This window comes from Sciurus carolinensis, chromosome 13 (genome assembly GCF_902686445.1).
Source record: "Sciurus carolinensis chromosome 13, mSciCar1.2, whole genome shotgun sequence".
NCBI lineage: Eukaryota > Metazoa > Chordata > Mammalia > Rodentia > Sciuridae > Sciurus > Sciurus carolinensis.
Genome location: NC_062225.1, coordinates 92,616,541 through 92,639,690, shown reverse-complemented (window position 1 = coordinate 92,639,690; position 23,150 = coordinate 92,616,541). Strand labels below are relative to the sequence as shown.

At 52.3% G+C, this 23,150-nt stretch overlaps 1 protein-coding gene across 1 annotated transcript in view; it reads left to right on the top strand.

Moving 5' to 3' along the window:
• Dcdc2c (doublecortin domain containing 2C) overlaps positions 1 to 23,150 on the top strand; it is a 120,995-nt gene that overhangs the window by 6,219 nt on the left and 91,626 nt on the right. The window contains exon 3 of the mRNA XM_047523169.1: positions 6,836 to 6,912. Coding sequence (XP_047379125.1) covers positions 6,836 to 6,912 — 77 coding nt within the window. The remainder of the gene's footprint in view (positions 1 to 6,835; positions 6,913 to 23,150) is intronic.

The window sequence follows — 23,150 nt, the reverse complement described above, 5'->3', positions numbered from 1 at the left end:
GTGGCGTGTCACTCAGGTGGGTGCTCAGGTGCCTCCTCCTCTGCAGCACTGGTCTTTGCTCTTCTGTGAAGTGGAGGTGACCGTCGGCACGGCGGAGGGCTGGGGCCAGGACTCGTGGTGTGGGTGAGGCGCTGTCCGCACGGGGAGTGGTCAGCTGGCCTCCTCCCACCCGCAGCCTCGGGATTGCCCGTGTCCTTGTAGCACCTCCACGTGCCAAGACCTTCTGGTAGCTCCAGTGTTGCACCCAGGCACTGCCGTGGACCCACAGCCTCAGGGCAGTGGACTGAAGTCAGATTTGTTATATCCCAGCCTAAATTGTGACTTGCCAGGAGAGCGTTTCCCCTGAGCCGTTCCGCTGTCCTGTTTCGGTGCCACCCCCACAGAGCAAGTGGTGCCTGGTTCTTCTTGGTGTCCAGCTGCCTGTTTTCCCCTCTTCCAGGAATGGGGAGGGACTGGCACATTTCTGAAGTTTAAGCCTGTGCTTATTCTTGCCCGTTTCAATGGATTCAATAAAATATGAACGAAAGGTAACATTTTAGGATGGGGGAGGCTTGCTGATCGTCCAGTGAACCTCATTTTCTGGCTGAGGATGCTGGGACGGTTGGAGGTTCTGCACCCAGCTGGAGGCGCGCTGGGCATACTGGCGTGGGAGTGGTCCCCTGGACGGCAGCTCCTGCCGCGTGCACTCGCCCGGGGCTGAGGCTGTCCTTGCCCAGAAAAGCTCTCCGGGTTTTCTTTTGGAACTTCCACTCTGTTCATTTCAAAAATATGGAAGCGTAGTTGTTGCTGAAACTGCTTAGCAAAGTGCCGGAGAAGACTTCACCAGCAGCCCTTCCTCCCCAGACGACCCCGGGCGGCCGCGTCCTGTCGCGCCCTTGCTGGCGGGTTTTCCATGCCTGCTGGCAAGTACACAGGCCTGCACACGTTCACACACAGAAATAGAATCTCCTCTAGTCTCCTTGTGTCACTGTGCCCTAAAGACCTGGCGAGAACAAGAGGAGGAAATGTGTTTGTGGCTCATGGTTTCAGAGGCTCAGTCAGCGACTCCATGGCTCTGGGCCCAGATGAGCATCATGGTGGAAGGGCCTGGCGTTCAGGAAGCAGAGAGAAAGCTGCACTCACCAGGGACTAAGTAAGACCCAAAGACACGCCCCAGTGACCCTCCTCCCCAGCCACTCCCCACCTGCCTACAGTTACCACCCAGCTAATCCATATCAGTCGATTAGTCCACTGATTTGTTACTCCTTTCACCCTCTAATCATTTACCTCTGAACATTCCTGCTTGTCTCCCACGTGAGCTTCTGGGGATACCTCATATCTGAGCCATGACAATATCCATCAACAGAGTCTTTTTTAGTGGCACTTGAGGTTGGACCCAGGCCTTGTGCATCCTAGGCAACTGCTGTGCCACTGAGTTACATCTCCAACCCTTTTATTTTTAAAAACTTGAGTCAGGGTCTCACCAAGTTGTCCAGGTTGGCCTCCAGCTTGTAGCTGGATACAGGTGTGCATCACTATGTCCATCCGGTTAATACCATCTTTTCTGATCTTTATTTACTATACGTCATAATTATTTTCTCATACTCTAAATGGTCTTCTGCAACCTGAAATTTAATGCCTGAAAAACTATTCTGTCCTGTGAATTTATCCTTATTTTTTAACCCATCCCCTGACGGCAGACCTTTAATTCATTCTACCTTTCACCGTCTTAGCAGGGACACAGGGGGCCCCTTTCAAGACACAGTTGCTGTGTTCATGACTGTTTTATGGAAGTGGAATTACATGCACAGTCTTAAGCCCTTCAGTGTTTCCTTCTGGATTGGGTCCCCAAAAGTTTCTAGCAACTTCTGTTGCTTCCATCTGCATCTGAGGTGCCCACGACTGCCCGTGGGTGTTGTAGGACTTGAAGGACATGCACGTGCAGTGACCCGGAAGTGCTTGATGCTCATCGTCCCCACCCCTTTCCTTTTGTGGAGGAGGTCGTCCACTGCAGGGGCTGTGATCACTACCCTTTGCGGGACCGAGCTGGTCTTGGTGGGAGTGTGGTGTCGGTGGGCGCCTCCACCCGCTTCTGCTCCCGCTCTCAGGCTGAGCACCTGCTATCCGGCGGCTCATCACGGGGTTCTTCCCAGGTGTGCCACCCGCATGCGGTCTCGGTGCCAGTCTCTTGAGCCCTTTCAGTTGATGCTTGGCGTGGAGAGGGCCGCGGGGTTGGAAGGCGGGGAGGAGCGCGGGGACTGGGAACCTGATGAGCACAGACGGCTGTGCCTGCCGGTTGCGCCCTTTGCTGGCGTCCAGTTCTGCCAAGTGCTGGACGGTCACTCTCCTTTGTTACTCCTGTTGAAAGCGGCCCCTGGGAGGTGGGTTCCGCTGTTAACTGCACCGCTTGCAGGAGGGACGCTGAGCTGACCGAACAGCTCTGTCGTCATCAGCTCGTAAGGGCAGCCAGTGCTGGGTGGGTGGGGTTCGAACACAGGCCCGAGCACTCTGCTGGACTGTCCAGGCGCCGGGACTCGAGTGCTGGAAACGGTAGGAGAACGTGTTGTGACAGCTCTTCACAGCAGGCTGCGTCCTGCTGGTGTTCTCGGGAGGAAGATAGGATGGACGCTCCCGCAGACATGCACTTCATACTGTCCGCAGATGGAACCCGGGGCGGCTGCTGCTGAGCTGCATCCTGCCCTCGATTTAGAGACAGGGCCTGCTAAGTTACCAAGGCTGGCCTTGAACTTGTGATCCTCCTGGATATGTGGTTTGGATGGTGTGAAAATCAGTCATGAATGTGTGAAAGAGTCTCTTGAAGAGCCCGAGACATGGTTGGCTTTTAGCAAACTGTAGCTGCTGCCAGCAGAAGCGTCGGTGGTGATCTCAGTGTCTTCTGTCATTGCTTCAATTTGGTTTTAGTGCTTTGGCCAATAGGTGTCTAGTCCCCCCCCTTCAGCCTCTCAGGACAGGTGAGTGACACGTGGGTCTGGTTGTGACATGTGTGAATGAAACTGTCACCACTTTCAGAGAGTAGCAGAAAACCATATTTGCTTGATGCTTGATGTGAAGTACAGCGAACAAAAAAATCCAGAACCATGTACTCGAGAGCTGGAGTTTTTTAATGAGGCAGACGATATCGGTCGATGAATCATTCACACATCAAGAGAGCCATCAGCGCTTTTCACAGCGTCCTGAGTTCTTAGGTGCCTGTACCTTAATAGACCTCTGCAGAGGAGCGCTCTCACAGCCTTGGTGTCTGGACGCAGGTAGCACGCAGTGGGTGAAGCGGGCGGGTGTGCGTTTGCGGACTTCAGGGCTTCTCTCGTTTACTGGGATCCTGCATGTGGCCTCAGGCATTCTGCACTGTCCTGGCGTCTGTGGCCCGCCCTCGCTCCCTCCCTCCCTCAGCACCACCCTCAGCGGGCGCCAGCTCCGGTGGGCCGTGTGAGGAGGGGGCACTGCAGAGAGCGGCCTGCTGTGTTCACCAAGGCTGCTCCCTGCTTGCTGCAAAGACGGGACGTGTGCGGGGGTGGGGTGGGGTGGGCAGCAAGAGCCTAGCGGGGTTGCCGGGACCAGCGGTCCTGGTGCTGTGCTGGGGGGCGGTCCTAGGGGCGGTGCTGAGGGGCGGTCCTAGGGGCGGTGTTGAGGGGCGGTCCTAGGGGCGGTGCTGAGGGGCGGTCCTAGGGGTGGTGCTGGGGGGCGGTCCTAGTGGCGGTGCTGAGGGGCGGTCCTAGGGGTGGTGCTGGGGGCGGTCCTAGGGGCGGTGCTGGGTGCGGTCCTAGGGGCAGAGCGGGGGGCGGTCCTAGGGGCGGTGCTGAGGGGCGGTCCTAGGGGCAGTGCTGAGGGGCGGTGCTGGGGGGCGGTCCTAGGGGCGGTGCTGGGGGGCGGTCCTAGGGGCAGTGCTGAGGGGCGGTCCTAGGGGCAGTGCTGAGGGGCGGTGCTGGGGGGCGGTCCTAGGGGCGGTGCTGGGGGGCGGTCCTAGGGGCGGTGCTGAGGGGCGGTCCTAGGGGCGGTGCTGGGGGGCGGTCCTAGGGGCGGTGCTGGGGGGCGGTCCTAGGGGCAGTGCTGAGGGGCGGTCCTAGGGGCGGTGCTGAGGGGCGGTCCTAGGGGGTGGTGCTGAGGGGCGGTCCTAGGGGGTGGTGCTGGGTGCGGTCCTAGGGGCGGTGCTGAGGGGCGGTGCTGGGGGGCGGTCCTAGGGGCGGTGCTGAGGGGCGGTCCTAGGGGCGGCCCTAGGGGCGGTGCTGGGGGGCGGCCCTAGGGGCGGTGCTGGGGGGCGGTCCTAGAGGCAGTGCTGAGGGGCGGTGCTGGGGCGGTGCTGCGGCAGAGCGGCTGAGTGGAGAGGGCTCAGTGGGTGCTGGGGTTTTGGAGTTGGGTAAAAAGGTCTTGGTGGCACCATCTTCTGAGACGGGGAGATCTGGGGACCACCTGTGGGTAAAGCTCGCAATTTTGCGTGGGCCAAAATAAGACTAGATGCCTACGTGAGCTCTCTCCTGGAGCTCCTCTGTGTGTGCGTGCGTGTGTGCATGTGTGTCTGTGTGTGCATGTATGTGTGCCTGTGTGTGTGCCTGTGTGTACGTGTGTGCCTGTGTATGCCTGTGTGTGTGTGTGTGTGCACCTGCGTGTGCATGCCTTTGTGTGCGTGTGCGTGCCTGTGTGTGTGCCTCTGCATGTGCATATGTGTGTGTGCGTGTGTGCATGTGTGCGTGTGTGTGCGTGTGTGTGTCTGTGTGTGTGCCTGTGTGTGCATGTGTGTGTGTACATGTGTGTGGACTCACGTGGGTTACTTGAGTTCTTACCACTGTGTAATGTGTCTCCTGCCTGCTGTAAACCACCTTCTCTTAAGCACTTGGTAAGGTCTGCCATTCTTGTTCCAAGAGCGAACACCGCTGCTCAGAGAGGTGCGCTGGCTCTCCCGGAGTCTGGGCTGGGCTTTGACCCCAGGCCTCCAACTCCAGAGCCTGCCAGGCTGCACCAGCCTGGCTCTGCTTTCTCGGTGACTGCAGGTCAGGGCCACCCTGCCTGATGGCATCTCAGGGCTGCAGCTGGGTGCTGGAGCAGACCTCTCAGCAGGTCTCCGTCTTCCCCGCTCCCTTTGCCCTTCTCCTGAGACCCTGAGACATGCCCAGAACACCCACCTTCTGAAACATGGTTCTTGGGAAGCGTGGGGCAGTTGTTGGTGCTGTCTTGCCTCTGACAGTGTGTGCAGAACCCAGAGCACCTGGCTGGAGCCTTTGTGGGTAACTTTTCTCAACCTGCAATGTTCCAGCGAGCTTCCTGCTAGTCATGTCCCCATCTCGCACGTGAATTGGGGAGGGTCAGGGCATGGAGGGGACCAGGGAGCAGAGCAGGCTCTGGGAGGCCCCTGGGCCACCCTCAGGTGGCATGTAACTCAGGCAGGCCTCAGAGGGGGACCTGGGCAGGCAGCGGGCTCAGTGGGGACTTGGGGCAGCAGGTGGGTGGCAAGGTTGAGCTGGGGCATGTGCAGGGAGGTGTTTGCCAGACCCAGCCGTGGGGCAGACTGCTGGGTGCAGAGCAGCGGGTGTCCCATCTGGCGCTCCAGGTGAGGTCTGGTCTTGGGGGGAGGCTGCGAGGGGAGGGGTTCAGCAGTGTGAGGTGTGGGTGGGGTGTGCCCGACCTCCGAGGTGCGGGGAGGGGTGGCAGGACCAGTGAGAGGCGCCGGGCATGGGGAGCACCTCTGCGGAGCACGCGTGGGCCTGAAGGAGACCCACCGTCACTTATGTTTGGGGCAGGGGCACTGGTCCGGGTCCTGCTCCTGCTGCCAGGGAGGCTGTTGCCGCATCACTGCAGAGATGGCAGTGAGCTCTGCAGGTGGAGGGGGAGGCTGGAGCCTCTGAGTGAAGGCCTCCCTGTAGCAGAGGCCAGGGTGTCTGACGGGACCCTGACGAGAGGTGTGGAGTGGTGGAGAGCAGGGGCAGGGGCCAGGCCCACGGCAGGAGGCGGGATGCAGGGGGTGGGTCTGGACTGACTGGCCCGAGGGGAACCTCCCAGGCCCTGCCGGGCAGCGGTGCTGTCAGGGTGCGTGGCGTCTGAGGAGGCAGCAGTGACCCTGGAAGGGCGCTCCCGCCATTGGGGCATGAGGGGGGGACTGCGCCACGCGGCGGGGCTCCCTGGGGCGTGAGCAGAGGCAGACGGGGGCCTGGGCGGTCGGATCGGCAGGCGATGGTGGGAGGTGAGATGGGACCGCGTGCTTCCTCCTGGGGGGCTGGAACCACACAGAGACCACGTGGCTGGGGGCAGCGTGCGGACGAGCCCGCAGCGCAGGGGTCTCCCAAGGCAGCCTGGCCTGTGCAGCGCAGGTGGTGGAGGCTGCGCTTCAGGGTCCCTCTGCTGTCCCTCTGCACGCTCCTGGCCAGCAGGGCAGGGCCAGCAGGGACTTTACTCCTCTGTGCTTTTCTCCCTGGGGGTTTCGACCCGTCTCCCAGGGCTGAACCTGTGATAGGCCCAGTTGGCCGGTCTCTTAGCCACTGACCATCCTTGGAACACCAGGACTCGGCTAGTGGAGCCCCAGGGCAGCAGAGGCGGTGGGCACATGCTCTTGGATGCACCGCTGGGTGCGTTCCTGAGTGGCACGGCCCACCTGGGTCCCTCTGCCACGCTCACCGCTGGCCCTCTGCACTCTCACACCTGAGCTGCTCACCCTGGGGCCCGTGGCTTGCAGCCCCAATGACCCCACACTGGCCCTCTGAGTCCTCTGGGGTCCTTCCTGGGTGTTCTATCCACCACAAGGGAGTCCCACGGTCATTTATGTTTGGGGTGGTGCCGTGCGTGCTGTTGGCACTTAGCAAGCATCTGCTGATCTGAACGACCTCTAAGGCCACGTTTCTTTCTGCAGATAAAGCCTGTGGTGCACTGTGACATCAACGTGCCTTCCAGGTGGCAGTCATATCTTCGCGTTTCCCGACACATAAAGTGAGTATGGTTGTGGGTGAGAACACACGCGCGGTGGCTCCCGAGGGCCGCGTCTAGGCGCTGCTCTCGCCTCTCCCCTTCCTCTGGGGCAGGGAGCCCTCCCTGGAGCCGGGAGCACCGCCTCCGTGCTCCACATCCCTTCCTCTCTTGAGCTCTGGGTTAGGGAAGCGGTCAGCGGTGGCCAGTGTCGACAGGACAGTCTTCCTGGGGAGGCAGAAGCGAGAGTGCAGAGGCTGTGTGTGTGTGTGTGTGTGTGTGTGTGTACCCAGCGGCTCCAGCTGGGGACAGCAAGGGGAAACGTCTCCACCGCCACGAGTTCTCACTCCCAGAGGCACGTCTCCAGGTGTCCCTGCAGGGGGACAGGTGAAGCTGCATGCACGGAAGACATCAGACTAACTGGGCGCCGTGGGGCTGGCACCTGTCCTGGGTGGTGGCTGAACCCGCAGGACTCAAACGCAGGCTCCCTCGGCCTTCATCTGGGCTCTGAGACCTTCCTTGCTTTGTCCCTCTGGGCTTGGGCTCTGCTTGGTAGAGCGGGACAGAGGCAGCCACCTCGAGGTGGGGAGGACGGCCTTAGGTGGCCTTCCAGGGCCCTGCCCGAGCTCGTCAGGGACCAGACTCCTTTAGGTGGCCCCTGTGTCATTGGGATGCTTCAGGGCGTTAGTGATTAAATCCCCAGGCGGGGTTCAGGGTGGTTCCTCCCTTTTGCTGAGTTTTGCAAAGCAAGAAGTTGCGAGTTTCCTGGAGTCAGGGGCTCAGTGTTGCAGGACTTCGCAGCGGCCAGGCTGGGCCCACCTTAGCAGGAGTCACTGAGTCTTGTTTCCTCTCGCCTGAGGACAGGGCCTGGGCAGGGCTGGGGACATCTGCCTGGGAGGCAGAAAGGAGGCCTTGCCAGTCAGACGCACTCAGCTCCTCCCAGGGACCGAGTCTTGGAGCACCTTGCGCTGGGCTTCTGTGACACACGGGGACTGCCGTGGCGCTTCAGGGGTCTGAGAGCTGAAGGCCCAGCCTTCCTAAGTTCCTGCCCTGCAGGACGGCGGCGCCTCAGGGAGCCTCAGGGAGCCTGGTGACTGAGACCCACATCCCCGAGGCTGTGCTCCAGGGCACGGCCCCGCCGCGGCGGCTGTCACTGCGCAGCTCTTCTCTGTCTAGACCTCTGCTCTAGCAGCTGCGCTCCAGCTCTGTATCGCGGACTCAGATTCCACTAGATGAACTCAGCGGCCATCAAAGCCCACGGCCCTTCTACCAGGAGGGGACCTGAGCACGATTGCCTGGAGACCTCGTAACTACACCAGATGGGTCGGGACGGAGTCTTCTGCGTTCCAGAGAGAGGAACCTCACCATGGCGGGCCCCGGCCGGCTGGCACGTGGCTGGTGGGGCTGATCTTCCGAGGCTGCCCTGCAATGGAGTAGGCCCTGGGGTCCCTGCCAGGCCCTGTGGGAGTTAGCTGGTCACTGTGAAGCCATCGTTGGGAGGCAGAGGCTGAGGGCTGGTGTGGCTTGCTTGGTGGCTGTGTGGAGAGGCTGAGGCTCAGGGCTGGTCTGGCTTGGTTGGTGGCTGTGTGGAGAGGCTGAGGCTCAGGACTGGTCTGGCTTGGTTGGTGGCTGTGTGGGGAGGCTGAGGCTCAGGGCTGGTCTGGCTTGGTTGGTGGCTGTGTGGGGAGGCTGAGGCTCAGGACTGGTCTGGCTTGGTTGGTGGCTGTGTGGGGAGGCTGAGGCTCAGGGCTGGTCCTGGCTTGGTTGGTGGCTGTGTGGGAGGCTGAGGCTCAGGGCTGGTCTGGCTTGGTTGGTGGCTGTGTGGGGAGGCAGAGGCTTAGGGCTGGTCCTGGCTTGGTTGGTGGCTGTGTGGGGAGGCAGAGGCTCAGGGCTGGTCCTGGCTTGGTTGGTGGCTGTGTGGGGAGGCAGAGGCTCAGGGCTGGTCCTGGCTTGGTTGGTGGCTGTGTTGGGAGGCTGAGGTCAGGGCTGGTCCTGGCAGGACCTGAGGGTTTCCCTGCCAGGGCTCTCTTCCCAGCCTCGTTCACAGAAGTTCAGTGGACCCTGCCATCTTCTCCCTGCTCACCTTGGAGTGTCGTGGGAGACGAGAAGATCAGGTGAGGGAGCCTGGGAAGGACAGGGTTGGGGCTTCGTTTTGTTGTTCATTTGGAAGTGCACGGGCAGAAGGTGACCAAGCCCTGCGGTGGCCTGGCAGTGGTTCTTGGGGACCTTGGGGTCAGAGGGAGGGGTCGGGAAGGCCTGTGGCAGGCTTGGTGGCCCGCGCTACCTGACGTCAGCCGAGCTCTCTCTTGTGCCCGGAGAAGGGCCAGAGGTCAGGGGATCCCAATGGGAAGCCCAGGACAGAGCCGGATGGGGAGGAAAGAGGACCCTGTGGAAAGTGAAGGTGTGTTTCAGGGAAAGGAGGGACCGTCTCTGGAAATGGGGCTAAAGGAACAACAGGAGGATTTGGTCTGGCGGCGAGTACGAAGAGGCAGGACAAAGGAGCCCGGTCCCAGATCCCGCTCTCGGTCTGGGCGGAAGCCCGTGAGCCGGGACATCACCGCTTGGTTCCGTGGCTGGTGGGATGGCTGTCTGCCCTCCATGGAGGTCGGCTAAACCTCCGGTGGAGTGCTCCTCTCCTTTGAATCATCCTTGGTGGCCAACCAGTGGCCATCTGAGTGGACAAGACATCTGGCTCTCCCCCTGTGATTCCTTCTAAGTCTGTGGCTGTTACTTGGCCAAGAGGGTCTTCTCCAGGACTTCCCAGGAGGGGGTCTACAGAAGCCGTCTCTCTCTAGGGAGGGCGAATCATCTCCCCAGAGATGGGGGGCTCCAAGTGGGTCCCAGGGGTGTAGCCCAAGGCTTGGAAACCACTTGGATTCTTCTTATTTGCCAGTTGGGCGTATTTATCAGCGTTTTTTCTAGTGGCTGTTTTTTTTGGTGCTGGGGATTGAACCCAGGCCTTGTGCATGCGAGGAAATGCTTTGCGGGCTGAGTTGTATCCCCAGCCCTGTCCGTAGGTTTTGACAACAGCAGTGATACCACTGTTTACGGGTGACGAGTTCTGAAGTGTAGCATCAGAGGAGCGCGCCAAGGCGAGCATACGAAGCAGGTTTCATTTAAAGGTGATGATGCAGGCTTCTCCCGGGAGCAGGAAGGGCCATGGCTGATGTTCTAGAATCCCCAGAACTGAGCGCACTGTTGTGGGCGCAACCTAAGAACAGACCGATCACCACTGAGAAGTCCAAGTTTGAGTCTTTATTAGCCGGCTGACTGTGGATGGGCGGGGGAGGGCCAGAGGTGGGGTGTTCCCATGGAAGAAGCTTATTTCCAAAAATGGCTATTGGGAGAACAGCCCAACCATAGGGTTGTAGGGGTTCTCATAACAAAAATCACATCAATCGTAAGTGTCTGTTGCTATGATTCGAAATTACAAACTAACATCATGTGATCTTCGACAGAGGGGGAAGTGGGTCACCTAGGTACAAACTAAAGAATGGTTGCTAACATCCACACAATCACTGTTCACACGGTACATTGGTAGGAGCAATAGGGATCAAAAGAGAGCAATTTTTCATTACATAGGAATTGTCATTTTATATTGTTAAACATGTCACACAAAGTAACTGATAATGGGGACAGAGGCGGGGTGTTCCCATGGGAGAAGCTAAGCAATTGTTGATGGGTATGGAGGTGGGGTGTTCCCATGGGAGAAGGTTATTTCCTACATAACACAGAGTCTCAGAGCAAAATGGAGTCTGTCTGGCCTATAACATTCTCATGCAGCCAGATCTGTCAGCCATCACAGCCCCCTACATCTTTTATAGGCTGAGGTCTCTTTGTCCTCCAGTTCTCTCCCCCCTTATCTCTCCTTGCTGCCTATGTGACTAGGCCTGGTTTTGCAGGTGAGATGTAAAAAGTGAGAAACGGATGGGCAGGGGAGGGCCAGAGCGGTTCAGGCAGGCCAGGGCCCAGGCGGCATTGATTAGCAGCTCCCTGCTGCAGTCCTTGACAGGGCTGGTAAATTTGGTAACCAGTGGGCTCCAGAGATCCTTGACATTCCATTCTCCCAGGGGCGGTCTCCAGCTTCCAGAGGCAGATGACTTTCATGGCCTCCATTTCCTCCATTTGACCTGATCCCCTCTTTCTACACTAACTGCCTGTCCCCAGTTCTGCCTTCAGCAGGATTAAAGTGCTCTGGAAGCTCTGCCACTTGGCTGTGTCCCCACGGGTGTCAAGAATCTCTGTTCCTGTCACATACAGAAATCGTGTGCCACCCGACGTGTGCTGATCTGGGAGGGAGAGCATGGAGTCTCATGGGAGGGGGTCGCGAGGCGCAGGGGCACAGTGTCCCAGTAAGCAGCGGTTTGCCAGCAAGGGCAGCACGTATGTCCAGCAGCCAAGCAGTACTGACCTGGGGGCACACAGAGGCCGGCAGCTGAGGCTCACAGGCAAGAGGGATATGGCTTAGCTATGTCTCGGCCCTAGAGTAGCCCCGAGTCTCTGTTCAGTAGGGTATTTTTTTTTTTTTTTTTGCGGTGTTGGGGATCGAACTCAGGGCCTTGTGCTTGCAAGGCAAGCACTCTACCAACTGAGCTGTCTCCCCAGCCCTCATTAGGGTTTTGATGTAATACCCCAAAGTGTGGTCCTCACCTTCATGCAGAAACAAGGAGAAGGCAGGGAGCAACTGGGAAGTTCCAGGGTGGGGGTGGAAGTCAAGATCCTTCAAGGTTCTGCAGAGCATCCTTGGGTGGGAGTTCCAGTTGCTGGCTCTGGAGGTGACCCCCAGTCATTGAATAAAGAAGCATACCAGAGAGAAATTAGGTATCCACACCTGATAACATCCCACTGACCTCCAGGACCTTTCTCTGGTCTCTGTTTCTGGAAGAACGTGGTGAACAGTAGAAGCTGCCTCTGACCTCATGGCCCAGAGTCAGACACACAAATGCAGATAAGCTTTGTCTGTAGCTACCTGTTGCCCTTTTCGCTGATGCCCAAAGAAGGTATGATGTACAAGGTCCGGAGGAGCTCCCAAATGGTCAGAACACAGGATTATCCACAGACCGGGTTTGGGTGGAGCTTCCCTTGAATTTGAATTTGAATTTGGGTGTGTGAGAAGTAGGCAGGGACTCCTCAGGTCCTTGATGTGGCACTGCCAGGAGAGCTGCTGGCTTTCACAGGTGAGGTAGAAGGAGTGCTGATCTTCCAGGTGAGGTGGAAGGAGTGCTGGAGGCCTTCCCAGGTGAGGTGGAAGGAGTGCTGGTCTTCCCAGGTGAGGTGGAAGGAGTGCTGGAGGCCTTCACAGGTGAGGTGGAAGAAGTGCTGGTCTTCCCAGGTGAGGTGGAAGGAGTGCTGTGGTCTTCCCAGGTGAGGTGGAAGGAGTGCTGGTCTTCCCAGGTGAGGTGGAAGGAGTGCTGTGGTCTTCCCAGGTGCGGTGGAAGGAGTGCTGGAGGTCTTCCCAGGTGAGGTGGAAGGAGTGCTGGTCTTCCCAGGTGAGGTGGAAGAAGTGCTGGTCTTCCCAGGTGAGGTGGAAGGAGTGCTGTGGTCTTCCCAGGTGAGGTGGAAGAAGTGCTGGTCTTCCCAGGTGAGGTGGAAGGAGTGCTGTGGCCTTCCCAGGTGAGGTGGAAGGAGTGCTGTGACCTTCCCAGGTGAGCACTGGGACCTTTCACTAAGGGAGTTCAGGAGGCAGGACAGGGATTCCGGCTGGGCAGTGTGGCATTGGACGGGCCCTCAGCAGGACGTGTTAGGCTGGTTTCCATGGGAGACCGAGTTTGACCTCTTTGACAGATGAGGTTTTGGACCAGCTGATGGCCCTTCCACGTGACATCAGAAAGGCCCGAGAGGGAATGTCCCATGAACTAGAAGTATGGATTTAACGTGTTCTGTCTCATAACCCTTGGGTTGTTTGGTGGAGCCTGGAAGTCCCCTGCTTTAAATGCTGGTAGGGAACCTTGGGGAGGGGATGAACACAGGACCTATTTTTACCTAAGGGGCTCTGTGTCCCAAATGCATCCAGTGTCCGTGAGTCTGTTGCCCACAAGGGAGGGATTTAGTCTCACAGCTGACTGGGGTCCTCAGCTGAATGAGTGCTAGGTTGAAGGGGACAGCGGTCTCAGGCAGTTGGACAGGCCTGTTAGACTGGGCCCTGGATGAGGGCAGGAGTCAGGGGCCTGAAGGGGGTCTTGGGGCACAATGAACTTTGACATTCTGCTCCCGAGAAGGTCCCTTCCCAGTGGATTCCCGGGGCTGAGGAGGGCGTGTTCTGAGCTGGATGGGCCACAGAAATGTTAAGGGATGGAGGAAGAAGCGAGGTGAAGCCTGGTGACTGAGAGGGCAGGAGCGGGGAGTCACGGGGTGGGGCGTGTTGCCCCAGTGTCCAGACGAAACCCCGTGCTCCCTCCACGCGTGGGCGAGTCCTCTCCTGAGTTAGTGCAGTCCAAGGCCTTGGGCATCTTCCTCCCTCAGGCCTGGCAAGGTCGGCTCCCGTCCGTGCTCCTTGCAGCGTAGGCAGGTGTCGGGTCTGCGGGCCGAGCTCTCGGGCTGGTGGGGCTGGTCCCTGCAGCGCCGCGTGCCTGTGTCGGGAGATTCCGCCTGGATGGAGTTGTTTATGTGACCGTCCTGCAGCCTCAGGGAGAGTTTGGGGTTGGCGTGAGCTGTTCTGTAAACTGCTCCAGTTTCCTTCCGTAGGGTTTCAAACCCAGTAAGGACGACTTAGCTTTCAACAATAATGACTGTTTTTAAAAACTCTTTTCAAACAAGCTTTGCATTTCCTGATTCTGTCTTCCTTCTAACCTGCGGAGCAGATAAGGACAGGCATTCCTACTGCACCACGGGACGAGGCTCCCCCGCTTCCCTGGGCCGCATGGTCCACAGTTCTAGCACGCCACTGCCCTGGCGCTTCTGAGTGGCCTAGGCCTGGGAGACCAGAGGACTGGCAAGCGTGTCCTCAGGAGCTCGCAGCCTGGGGGCTGTCCCGCCCTAGAGCCAGGAGCTCCCGGACTGGCTCTGGGGAGCACGGTCTCTGATGGACCTTTCAGTCCAGCTCCGTCTGGTTCTTGGCACACCTTTGCCCCGGCTGGGCGGTCACGACAGGCTCCTGTGTCCCTTCACAGTGGATCCTGGCTGTTTGAGCACAGCAGTGGCAACGGATGTAAGACCAACTCTGGCTTCCTTCCATTCTGCTCTCACCAACCCGACTGAGAGAAGCACACGTTCCTGACAGTATCTGGCTGTTGTTTTTAATAGTTTGATATGTATATTTTAGGATTTTTTTATTTAATTTTTTGTTCTAATTAGCTGTACATGACAGTAGAATGCAATGATATGTTTTGATAGATCTTACATAATGGAGTGCAATCTCTCCTCCTTCTGATTGTACATGTTGCAGGATCACAGGGGTCACGCGGTCATACATGTACATGAGGTAGTCATTGTTTCACTCTGCTACCCTTCCCCTCCCTCCACTCCCCTCTGCCTTACCTAAAGTAACTATTCTTCCCTAGCGCTCCCCCCACCCCCATTGTGAATTAGCATTCACATATCAGAGAAAACATTTGGCCTTTGGTTTTTGGGTTTGGCTTATTTCACTGAGCATCATATTCTCCAGCTCCATCCATGTACCTTCAAATGCCAGAATTTCATTCTTCTTTAAAGCTGAGTAATATTCCCCTGTGTATATGTACCACATTTTCAGTAGGGAAAGGGGAGGGCGAGGCAGTGGAGAGAGCACTCCCAGGGTGAGGAGTCTGCACAAGTGGCTCTCCATCAGGCTGCCCTGTGACTTGGACAAGCCACTTCGCTTCTCTGAACCTTAGTTTCTTCATCTGCATCACAGGGTAGCGGTACTTGCTCACTGATTTTTTTTGAAAGATCAGAGACAATTTTATAAAGTGTGCGTGTGAGTGTTGAGAGAAGGGTCACCTGACTAAATCCATTCCTCCTTCCACGTGTGTTCCCTTTTAGTGCTTCCTATTCCCGCCGACAGGCAGAACGGCAGTACACCAGGCCTTGCCCTGAGAAAGCCATCATGCCTTGGCTTCTATGTCGCTTGTTCTTTACGGATGGACTCTTTCTTTCTTTCTTTCTTTCTTTTTAAATTTATTTTTATTGTAAACAAATGGGATACATATTGTTTCTGTTTGTACATGGAGTAACAGCATACCATTTGTGTAATCATAAATTTACATAGGGTAATGATGTTTGTTTCATTCTGTTATTTTTTCCTTCCCCCCACCTCTCCCACCCCTCTTTTCCCTCTATTCAGTCTCTCCTTCCTCCATTCTTGCCCCCCTCCCACCCCTCATTATGTGTCATCATCTGCTTATCAGTGAGATCATTCGTCCTTTAGTTTTTTAAGATTGGCTTATCTCACTTATCATGATATTCTCCAATTTCATCCATTTGCCTGCAAATGCCATAATTTTATTATTCTTTATAGCTGAGTAATATTCCATTGTGTATATATCTATATCTATATCTATATCTATATCTATATATATCTCACCATTTCTTTATTCATTCATCAATTAAAGGACATCTAGGTTGGTTCCACAGTCTGGCTATTGTGAATTGAGCAGCTATGAACATTGATATGGCTGTATCTCTGTAGTATGCTGATTTTAAGTCCTTTGGGTATAGGCCGAGGAGTGGGATAGCTGGGTCAAATGGTGCGTCCATTCAAAGTTTTCTAAGGAATCTCCACACTGCTTTCCACAGTGGCTGCACTAATTTGCATCCCCACCAGCAATGTATGAGTGTACCTCTTTCCCCACATCCTCTCCAACACGTGTTGTTGCTTGTATTCTTGATAATTGTCATTCTAGTTGGGGTGAGATGAAATCTTAGGGTAGTTTTGATTTGCATTTCTCTTATTACTAAAGATGGTGAACATTTTTTCATATGATTGTCGATTGCTTGTAGATCTTCTTCTGTGAAGCATCTGTTCATATCCTTAGCCCATTTGTTGATTGGGTTATTTGTATTCTTGGTGTAGAGTTTTTTGAGTTCTTTATATATTCTAGAAATTAGTCCTCTATCTGAAGTATGAGTGGCAAAGACATTCTTCCACTCTATAGGTTCTCTCTTCACATTGCTGATAGTTTTCTTTGCTGAGAGAAAGCTATTTAGTTTGAATCTATCCCAGTTGTTGATTCTGGCTTTTATTTCTTGTGCTATGGGAGTCCTATTAGGAAGTCTGATCCTAAGCCAATAAGGTGAAGATTTGGACCTACTTTTTCTTCTATAAGATGCAAGGTCTCTGGTCTGATTTTGAGGTCCTTGATCCATTGTGAGTTGATTTTTGTGCAGGGTGAGAGATATGGGTTTAGTTTCATTCTGTTGCATATGGATTTCCAGTTTTCCCAGCACCATTTGTTGAAGAGGCTATCTTTTCTCCATTGCATATTTTTGGCACCTGTGTCTAGTATGAGAAAATTGTATTTATTTGGATTTGTGTCCATGTCCTCTATTCTGTACCATTGATCTACCTGTCTATTTTGGTGCCAATACCATGCTGTTTTTGTTACTATTGCTTTGTAGTATAGTTGAAGTTCTGGTATTGTGATACCCCCTATTTCATTCTTCCTGCTAAGGATTGCTTTAGCTATTCTGGGTTTCTTATTCTTCCAGATGAATTTCACGATTGCTTGCTCTATTTCTGTAAGGTACATCATTGGGATTTTAATTGGAATTGCATTGAATCTGTATAGCACTTTTGGTAGTATGGCCATTTTGACAATATTAATTCTGCCTATCCAAGAACATGGGAGATCTTTCCATCTTCTAAGGTCTTCCTTAATTTCTTTCTTCAATGTTTTGTAGTTTTCATTGTAGAGATCTTTTACCTCTTGGTTAGATTAATGCCCAAGTATTTTATTTTTTTTGAGGCTATTGTAAATGGAGTTGTTTTCCTCATTTCCCTTTTAGCTGTTTCGTCGCTTGCGTATAAAAAATGCTTTAGATTTATGCGTGTTGATTTTATAGCCTGCTATTTTGCTGAATTCATTGATGAGGTCTAGAAGTTTTCTGGAGGAGTTTTTTGGATCCCCTAAATATAGAATCATGTCATCAGCAAACAGTGACAGCTTAAGTTCCTCTTTTCCTATTCGTATCCCTTTAATTTCTTTAGTCTGCCTAATTGCTCTGGCTAGAGTTTCGAGGACAATGTTGAATAGAAGTGGAGAAAGAGGACACCCCTGTCTTGTTCCCATTTTTAAAGGGAATGGTTTCAGTTTTTCTCCATTAAGAATGATGTTGGCCATGGACTTAGCATAAATAGCCTTTACAATGTTCAGGTATGTTCCTACTACCCCTATTTTTTCTAGTGTTTTGAGCATAAAGCAGTGTTGTATTTTGTTGAATGCTTTTTCTGCGTCAATTGAAATAACCATGATTCTTATCCTTAAGTCTATTGACATGATGGATTACATTTATTGATTTATGGATGTTAAACCATCCTTGCATTCCAGGGATGAACCCCACTTGATCGTGGTGCACGATTTTCTTAATATGCTTTTGGATATGGTTTGCCAATATTTTGTTAAGGATGCATCTATATTCATCAATGATATTGGTCTAAAGTTTTCTTTCCTTGATGTGTCTTTTCCTGGTTTGGGTATGAGGGTGATATTATCTTCATAAAATGAGTTTGGTAGGGTACCCTCTTTATCTATTTCCTGGAATACTTTGAAGTATTGGAATGAGATCTTCTTTGAGGATCTTGTAGAACTCGGCTGAGAATCCGTCTGGTCCTGGGCTTTTCTTGGATGGTAGGGTTTTGTTTTTTTTTTTTTTTTTTGTGGTGCTGGGGATCGAACCCAGGGCCCTGTGCTTGCAAGGCAAGTACTTTACCGACTGAGCTATCTCCCCAGCCCGGATGGTAGGTTTTTAATGGCTTCTTCTATTTCATTGCTTGATATTGATCCGTTTAAATTGTGTATGTCCTCCTGGTTCATTTTGGGAGGAGCGTATGTCTCTAGAAATTTGTCAATGTCTTTGGTAGATTCTATTTTGTTGGAATACAGATTTTCAAAGTAGCTTCTAATTATGCTATGTATCTCAGTGGTTTCTGTTGTGATACTTCCTTTTTCATCACAAGTTTTAGTAATTTGAGTTTTCTCTCTCCTTCTTTTTGTTAGTGTGGCTAAGGGTTTGTCTATTTTGTTGGTTCTTTCTCAAAGAACCAACTTTTTGTTTTGTCAATTTTTTGAATTGTTTCTTTTGTTTCAATTTCATTGATTTCAGCTCTGATTTTAATTATTTCGTGTCTTCTATTTTTGCTGTTATTCTGTTCTTCTTTTTCTAGGGCTTTGAGCTGTAATGTTAGGTCATTTAGTTGTTGACTTTTCATTCTTTTCTGGAATGCATTCCGTGCAATGAATTTTCCTCTTAGTACCGCTTTCATAGTGTCCCAGAGATTTTGATATGTTGTATCATCATTCTCATTGACCTCTAAGGATTTTTTTAATCTCCTCCCTGATGTTTTCTGTTATCCATGTTTCATTCAATAGCACATTATTTAGTCTCCAGGTGTCGGAGTAATTTCTGTTTTTTATTTTGTCATTGATTTCTACTCTCAGTCCATTATGATTTGATAGAACACAAGGCAGTATCTCTATTTTTTTGCATTTCCTAAGGGCTGCTTTGTGGCATAACATATGGCCTATTTTCGAGAAGGTTCCATGTGCTGCTGAGAAGAAAGTGAATCCGCTCATTGATGGATGGAATATTCTATATATGTCTATTAAGTCTAGGTTATTGATTGTGTTATTGAGTTCTGTGGTTTCTTTGTTCAGTTTTAGTTTGGAAGATCTATCTAGTGGTGACAGCAGTGTGTTAAATTCACCCAGAATTATTGTGTTGTGGTCTATTTGATTCCTGAAATTGAGAAGGATTTGTTTGATGTACACAGATGCATCATTGTTTGGGGCATAAATATTTACTATTGTTATGTCTTCCTGATTTATGGCTCCCTTAAGCAGTATGAAATGTCCTTCTTTATCCCTTCTGACTAACTTTGGCTTGAAGTCCACTTTATCTGAAATAAGGATGGATACTCTGGCTTTTTTACTGAGCCCATGTGTGTGGTAGGTTTTTTCCCATCCTTTCACCTTTAGTCTGTGGATGTCTTTTTCTATGAGATGAGTCTCTTGCAGGCAGCATATTGTTGGGTCTTTCTTTTTAATCCATTCTGTCAGTCTATGTCTTTTCATTGATGAGTTTAGGCCATTGACGTTCAGGGTTATTATTGAGATATGATTTGTATTCCCAGTCATTTGGCTTATTTTTGGTTTTTAAGTTGGCTTGGTTTCTCCTTTGAGTGGTTTTTCTCTAAGGTAGTTCCTCCCTTTGCTGACCTACAGTGTTGTTTTTCATTTCCTCCTTGTGGAATATTTTGCTGAGAACATTCTGTAGCACAGGCTTTCTATTTGTAAATTCTTTTAACTTTTGTTTATCATGGAAGGATTTTATTTCATCTTCAAATCTGAAGGTTAGTTTTGCTGGGTATAGGATTCTTGGTTGACAACCATGTTCTTTCAGAGCTTGAAATATGTTGTTCCAGGCCCTTGTAGCTTTTAGAGTCTGGGTTGAGAAGTCGGCTGCTATCCATATTGGTCTCCCCCTATATGTAATCTGATGCTTTTCTCTTGTGGCCTTCAAAATCCTATCTTTATTTTGAATGTTAGGCATTTTCATTATAATGTGCCTTGGTGTGGACCTGTTGTGATTTTGTGCATTTGGTGTTCTGTAAGCCTCTTGTATTTGATTTTCCATTTCATTCTTCAGGCTTGGGAAATTTTCTGATATTATTTCATTGAATAGGTTGTTCATTCCTTTGATTTGTATCTCTGTGCCTTCCTCAATCCCAATGAATCTTAAATTTGGTCTTTTCATGATGTCCCATAGTTCTTGGAGATTCTGTTCATGATTTCTTACCATCTTCTCTGTTTGGCAACTTTATTTTCAAAATTCAATATTTTGTCTTCATTGTCTGAGGTTCTGTCTTCCAAGTGGTCTAGTCTTTTGGTGATGCTTTCCATTGAGTTTTTTATTTGGTTTATTGTTTCCTTCATTTCAAGGATTTCTGTTTGTTTGTTTTTTTTTTGAGAATATCTATCTCTTTGTTGAAATGATCTTTTGCTTCCTGCAGGTGCTCTTTCAACTGCTTATTGGTATTATCATTTATTGCCTGCATTTGCTCTCTTATCTCATCTTTTGCTTCGCAAATCATCCTAATCATGTATAATCTGAAGTTCTTTTCTGACATTTCTTCTACCATACTGTCATTGGATTCTATTAATATAGAATCTAGATTTGTTTGGATCATTTTCTTCCCTTGTTTTTTCATGTTGTTCATATATCTTCCCCTCTAGCAATGCAAATCTGGGGTATTGCAGATTTCCCCCTATAGGCTTATAGTGACCATAAAGGTTTCCAAAACCCTTTCTTTAAGGGGAGATCAGTATTAGCAGTGCCCAATTCAGACACTATGCAATCCTAGACCAAATAGCCCCTATGAGGACAATAATAAAATTGTCATAATAAACAGAATGAGTTCAAATATTATCTTCAATAAAACAGATTTGCATTAAGGTCTGCAGTTTCTAATGGAGGACAAAGAGGATGCAGAGGGATGTAGAATGTGGCTGTTAATGGGATAGGAAAAGATTATTCAGAAGTTCTAGATAATAGAAAGGGTGAGAATGTAATCAAAAGAAATTGGATGTTAGCATGCAAAAAAGGGAGAAAGAGACTCTGAGGGAACAGGTAAACAAAAGGAAAAGAAAGTAAGGAAAGTAAAGAAATAAAAACTTAAATGTTTTCTATAAGGAGAAAAAAGAAAATCTACAGTATAACAGTCATATACTAATGAAACCTCCCAGAGTTCAGTAGCCTGATGCATGAGAGGTACCTGACAATGAGCTTCAAGCCTCTGGCAGGTGCCTCAGGATGGGTTTTGCCCCACATAATGATTGGAGCTACGGCTTCCAGGATTATCCAAGATGGCCGCTCTGGCTTCAAAATGTGTTGGCAAATGGGGAGCTGCAGCTCAGGGTGTGGCTGTGGTCAGCAGGAGGTCCTGGAGGCGGGATGCGGTTGGTCAGGCAGAGGTCCTGGAGGTTGGGTGTGTTTGGTATGGTTGTGGGATCCTGGAGGCCGGGTGCAATCAGTCGGTCTGGGGTCCTGGTGATAGGGCACAGTCAGTTGGTCTGGGGGTCCTGGCGGCAGGGAGCAGTCAGTCGATGTGAGGGCCCCAGAGGCAGGGAGTGATGGGTCAGGCTGAGGGATCCTGGAGACAGGGCTCAGTCAGTCCGGCCAGGGGTCCTATGGGGCCTGGCTGTTGTCTCAAAATGGCAGCAGCCACGTGTCATCAAACCTGCAGGTACTGTGACAGTGAACTTCCAGGCAACAGCAGGCAGCTGGTGCTCCACTGGTGGTTGGCGATCAGTTTGCTGACTGTTGTCGGACGATCGGGTGGTGAAACTTGTGCGTTGGGTGATGGATAGGTGTAAGGCAGGCGATGGACAGGTGAGAGACAGGCAAATGGCGGATGATAGGCGGCTGACAGTGAGCAGTCTGCACTCAAAAAAGGCTTCGATATGCTGGCAGACTGCAGGTCACCACAGCAGACAAATGGGATCAACAGCAGGGGATCGATAAGCAGCAAAAACTGCCTCACAAAGAAACAGATATCCTGAGTGACAAGGAACGCAGCCTTCCTCTGGTCTGCCATCTTGGATCCGCCGGACTCTTTCTTTTATAGCCAGCTCAACTCATGCTTATGGCAAACATGTAGTTTTAAGTGGCATTAGCTCTCCTCTTGCTCCATGTCCCCAGGCCCCTAGTGACTTCCCCAGAGGTGAGTGCTGCACTGCCTACAGGTGTGTGTGCACTATGGTGTGTGTGTACTGCCTATGGGTGTGTGTGCACTATGGTTTGTCTGTACTGCTTATGGGTGTGTGTGCACTGCCTACAGGTGTGTGTGTACTGCCTACGGGTGCGTGTGCACTATGGTGTGTCTGTACTGCTTACGGGTGTGTGTGCACTGCCTACGGGTGTGTGTGCACTGCCTACGGGTATGTGTGTACTATGGTGTGTCTGTACTGCTTATGGGTGTGTGTGTACTGCCTACAGATGTGTATGCACTGCCTACGGGTGTGTGTGCACTACCTACGGGTGTGTGTGCACTATGGTGTGTCTGTACTGCTTACGGGTGTGTGTACACTGCCTACGGGTGTGTGTGCACTATCTATAGATGTGTGTGCACTGCCTACAGATGTGTGTGCACTGCCTACAGGTGTGTGTGCACTGCCTACGGGTGTGTGTGCACTGCCTACGGTGTGTGTGCACTGCCTACAGGTGTGTGCACTGCCTATGGTGTGTGTGCGCTGCCTATGGGTGTGTCTACTGCCTACAGGTGCATGTGCACTGCCTATGGGTGCGTGTGCACTGCCTATGGGTGTGTGTGCACTGCCTATGGGTGTGTGCACTGCCTATGGGTGTGTGTGCACCGCCTACGGGTGTGTGCACTGCCTATGGTGTGTGTGTGCTGCCTATAGGTGCGTGTGCACTGCCTATGGGTATGTGTGCACTGCCTACGGGCGTGTGTGCACTGCCTACGGGTGTGTGTGCACTGCCTACAGGTGTGCGTGCACTTTCCTATGGGTGTGTGTACTGCCTACATGTGTGTGTGCACTGCCTACGGGTGTGTGTACACTACCTACATGTGTGTGTGCACTGCCTGTGGTGCGTGTGCACTGCCTACAGTGTGTGTGCACTGCCTATGGTGCGTGTGCACTGCCTACAGTGTGTGTGCACTGCCTACGGTGCGTGTGCACTGCCTACGGGTGCGTGTGCACTGCCTACGGGTGCGTGTACAGTGCCTACGGTGCGTGTGCACTGCCTACGGTGTGTGTGCACTCCTACGGTGTGTGTGCACTGCCTACGGTGTGTGTGCACTGCCTACGGGTGCATGTACAGTGCCTACGGTGCGTGTGCACTGCCTACAGGTGCGTGTGCAATGCCTACTGTGCATGTGCACTCCTACGGTGCGTGTGCACTCCTACGGTGTGTGTGCACTGCTGTGGCTGAGTGCCTTCCCTGCTTTCTCCATGTGACTTTTCCTGGAGGTGTCAGCACTGTAGATAAAGGGGCTTTAGAAATGACTGTGCAGAGTCCTGCATCTCTGGATTTGATGTGTGCCCGTCTGTCACCCTGTTGAGGACTTCCCGGGACAGTGCTTGGGCGTTCCAGGTGGGGTGCTGAGA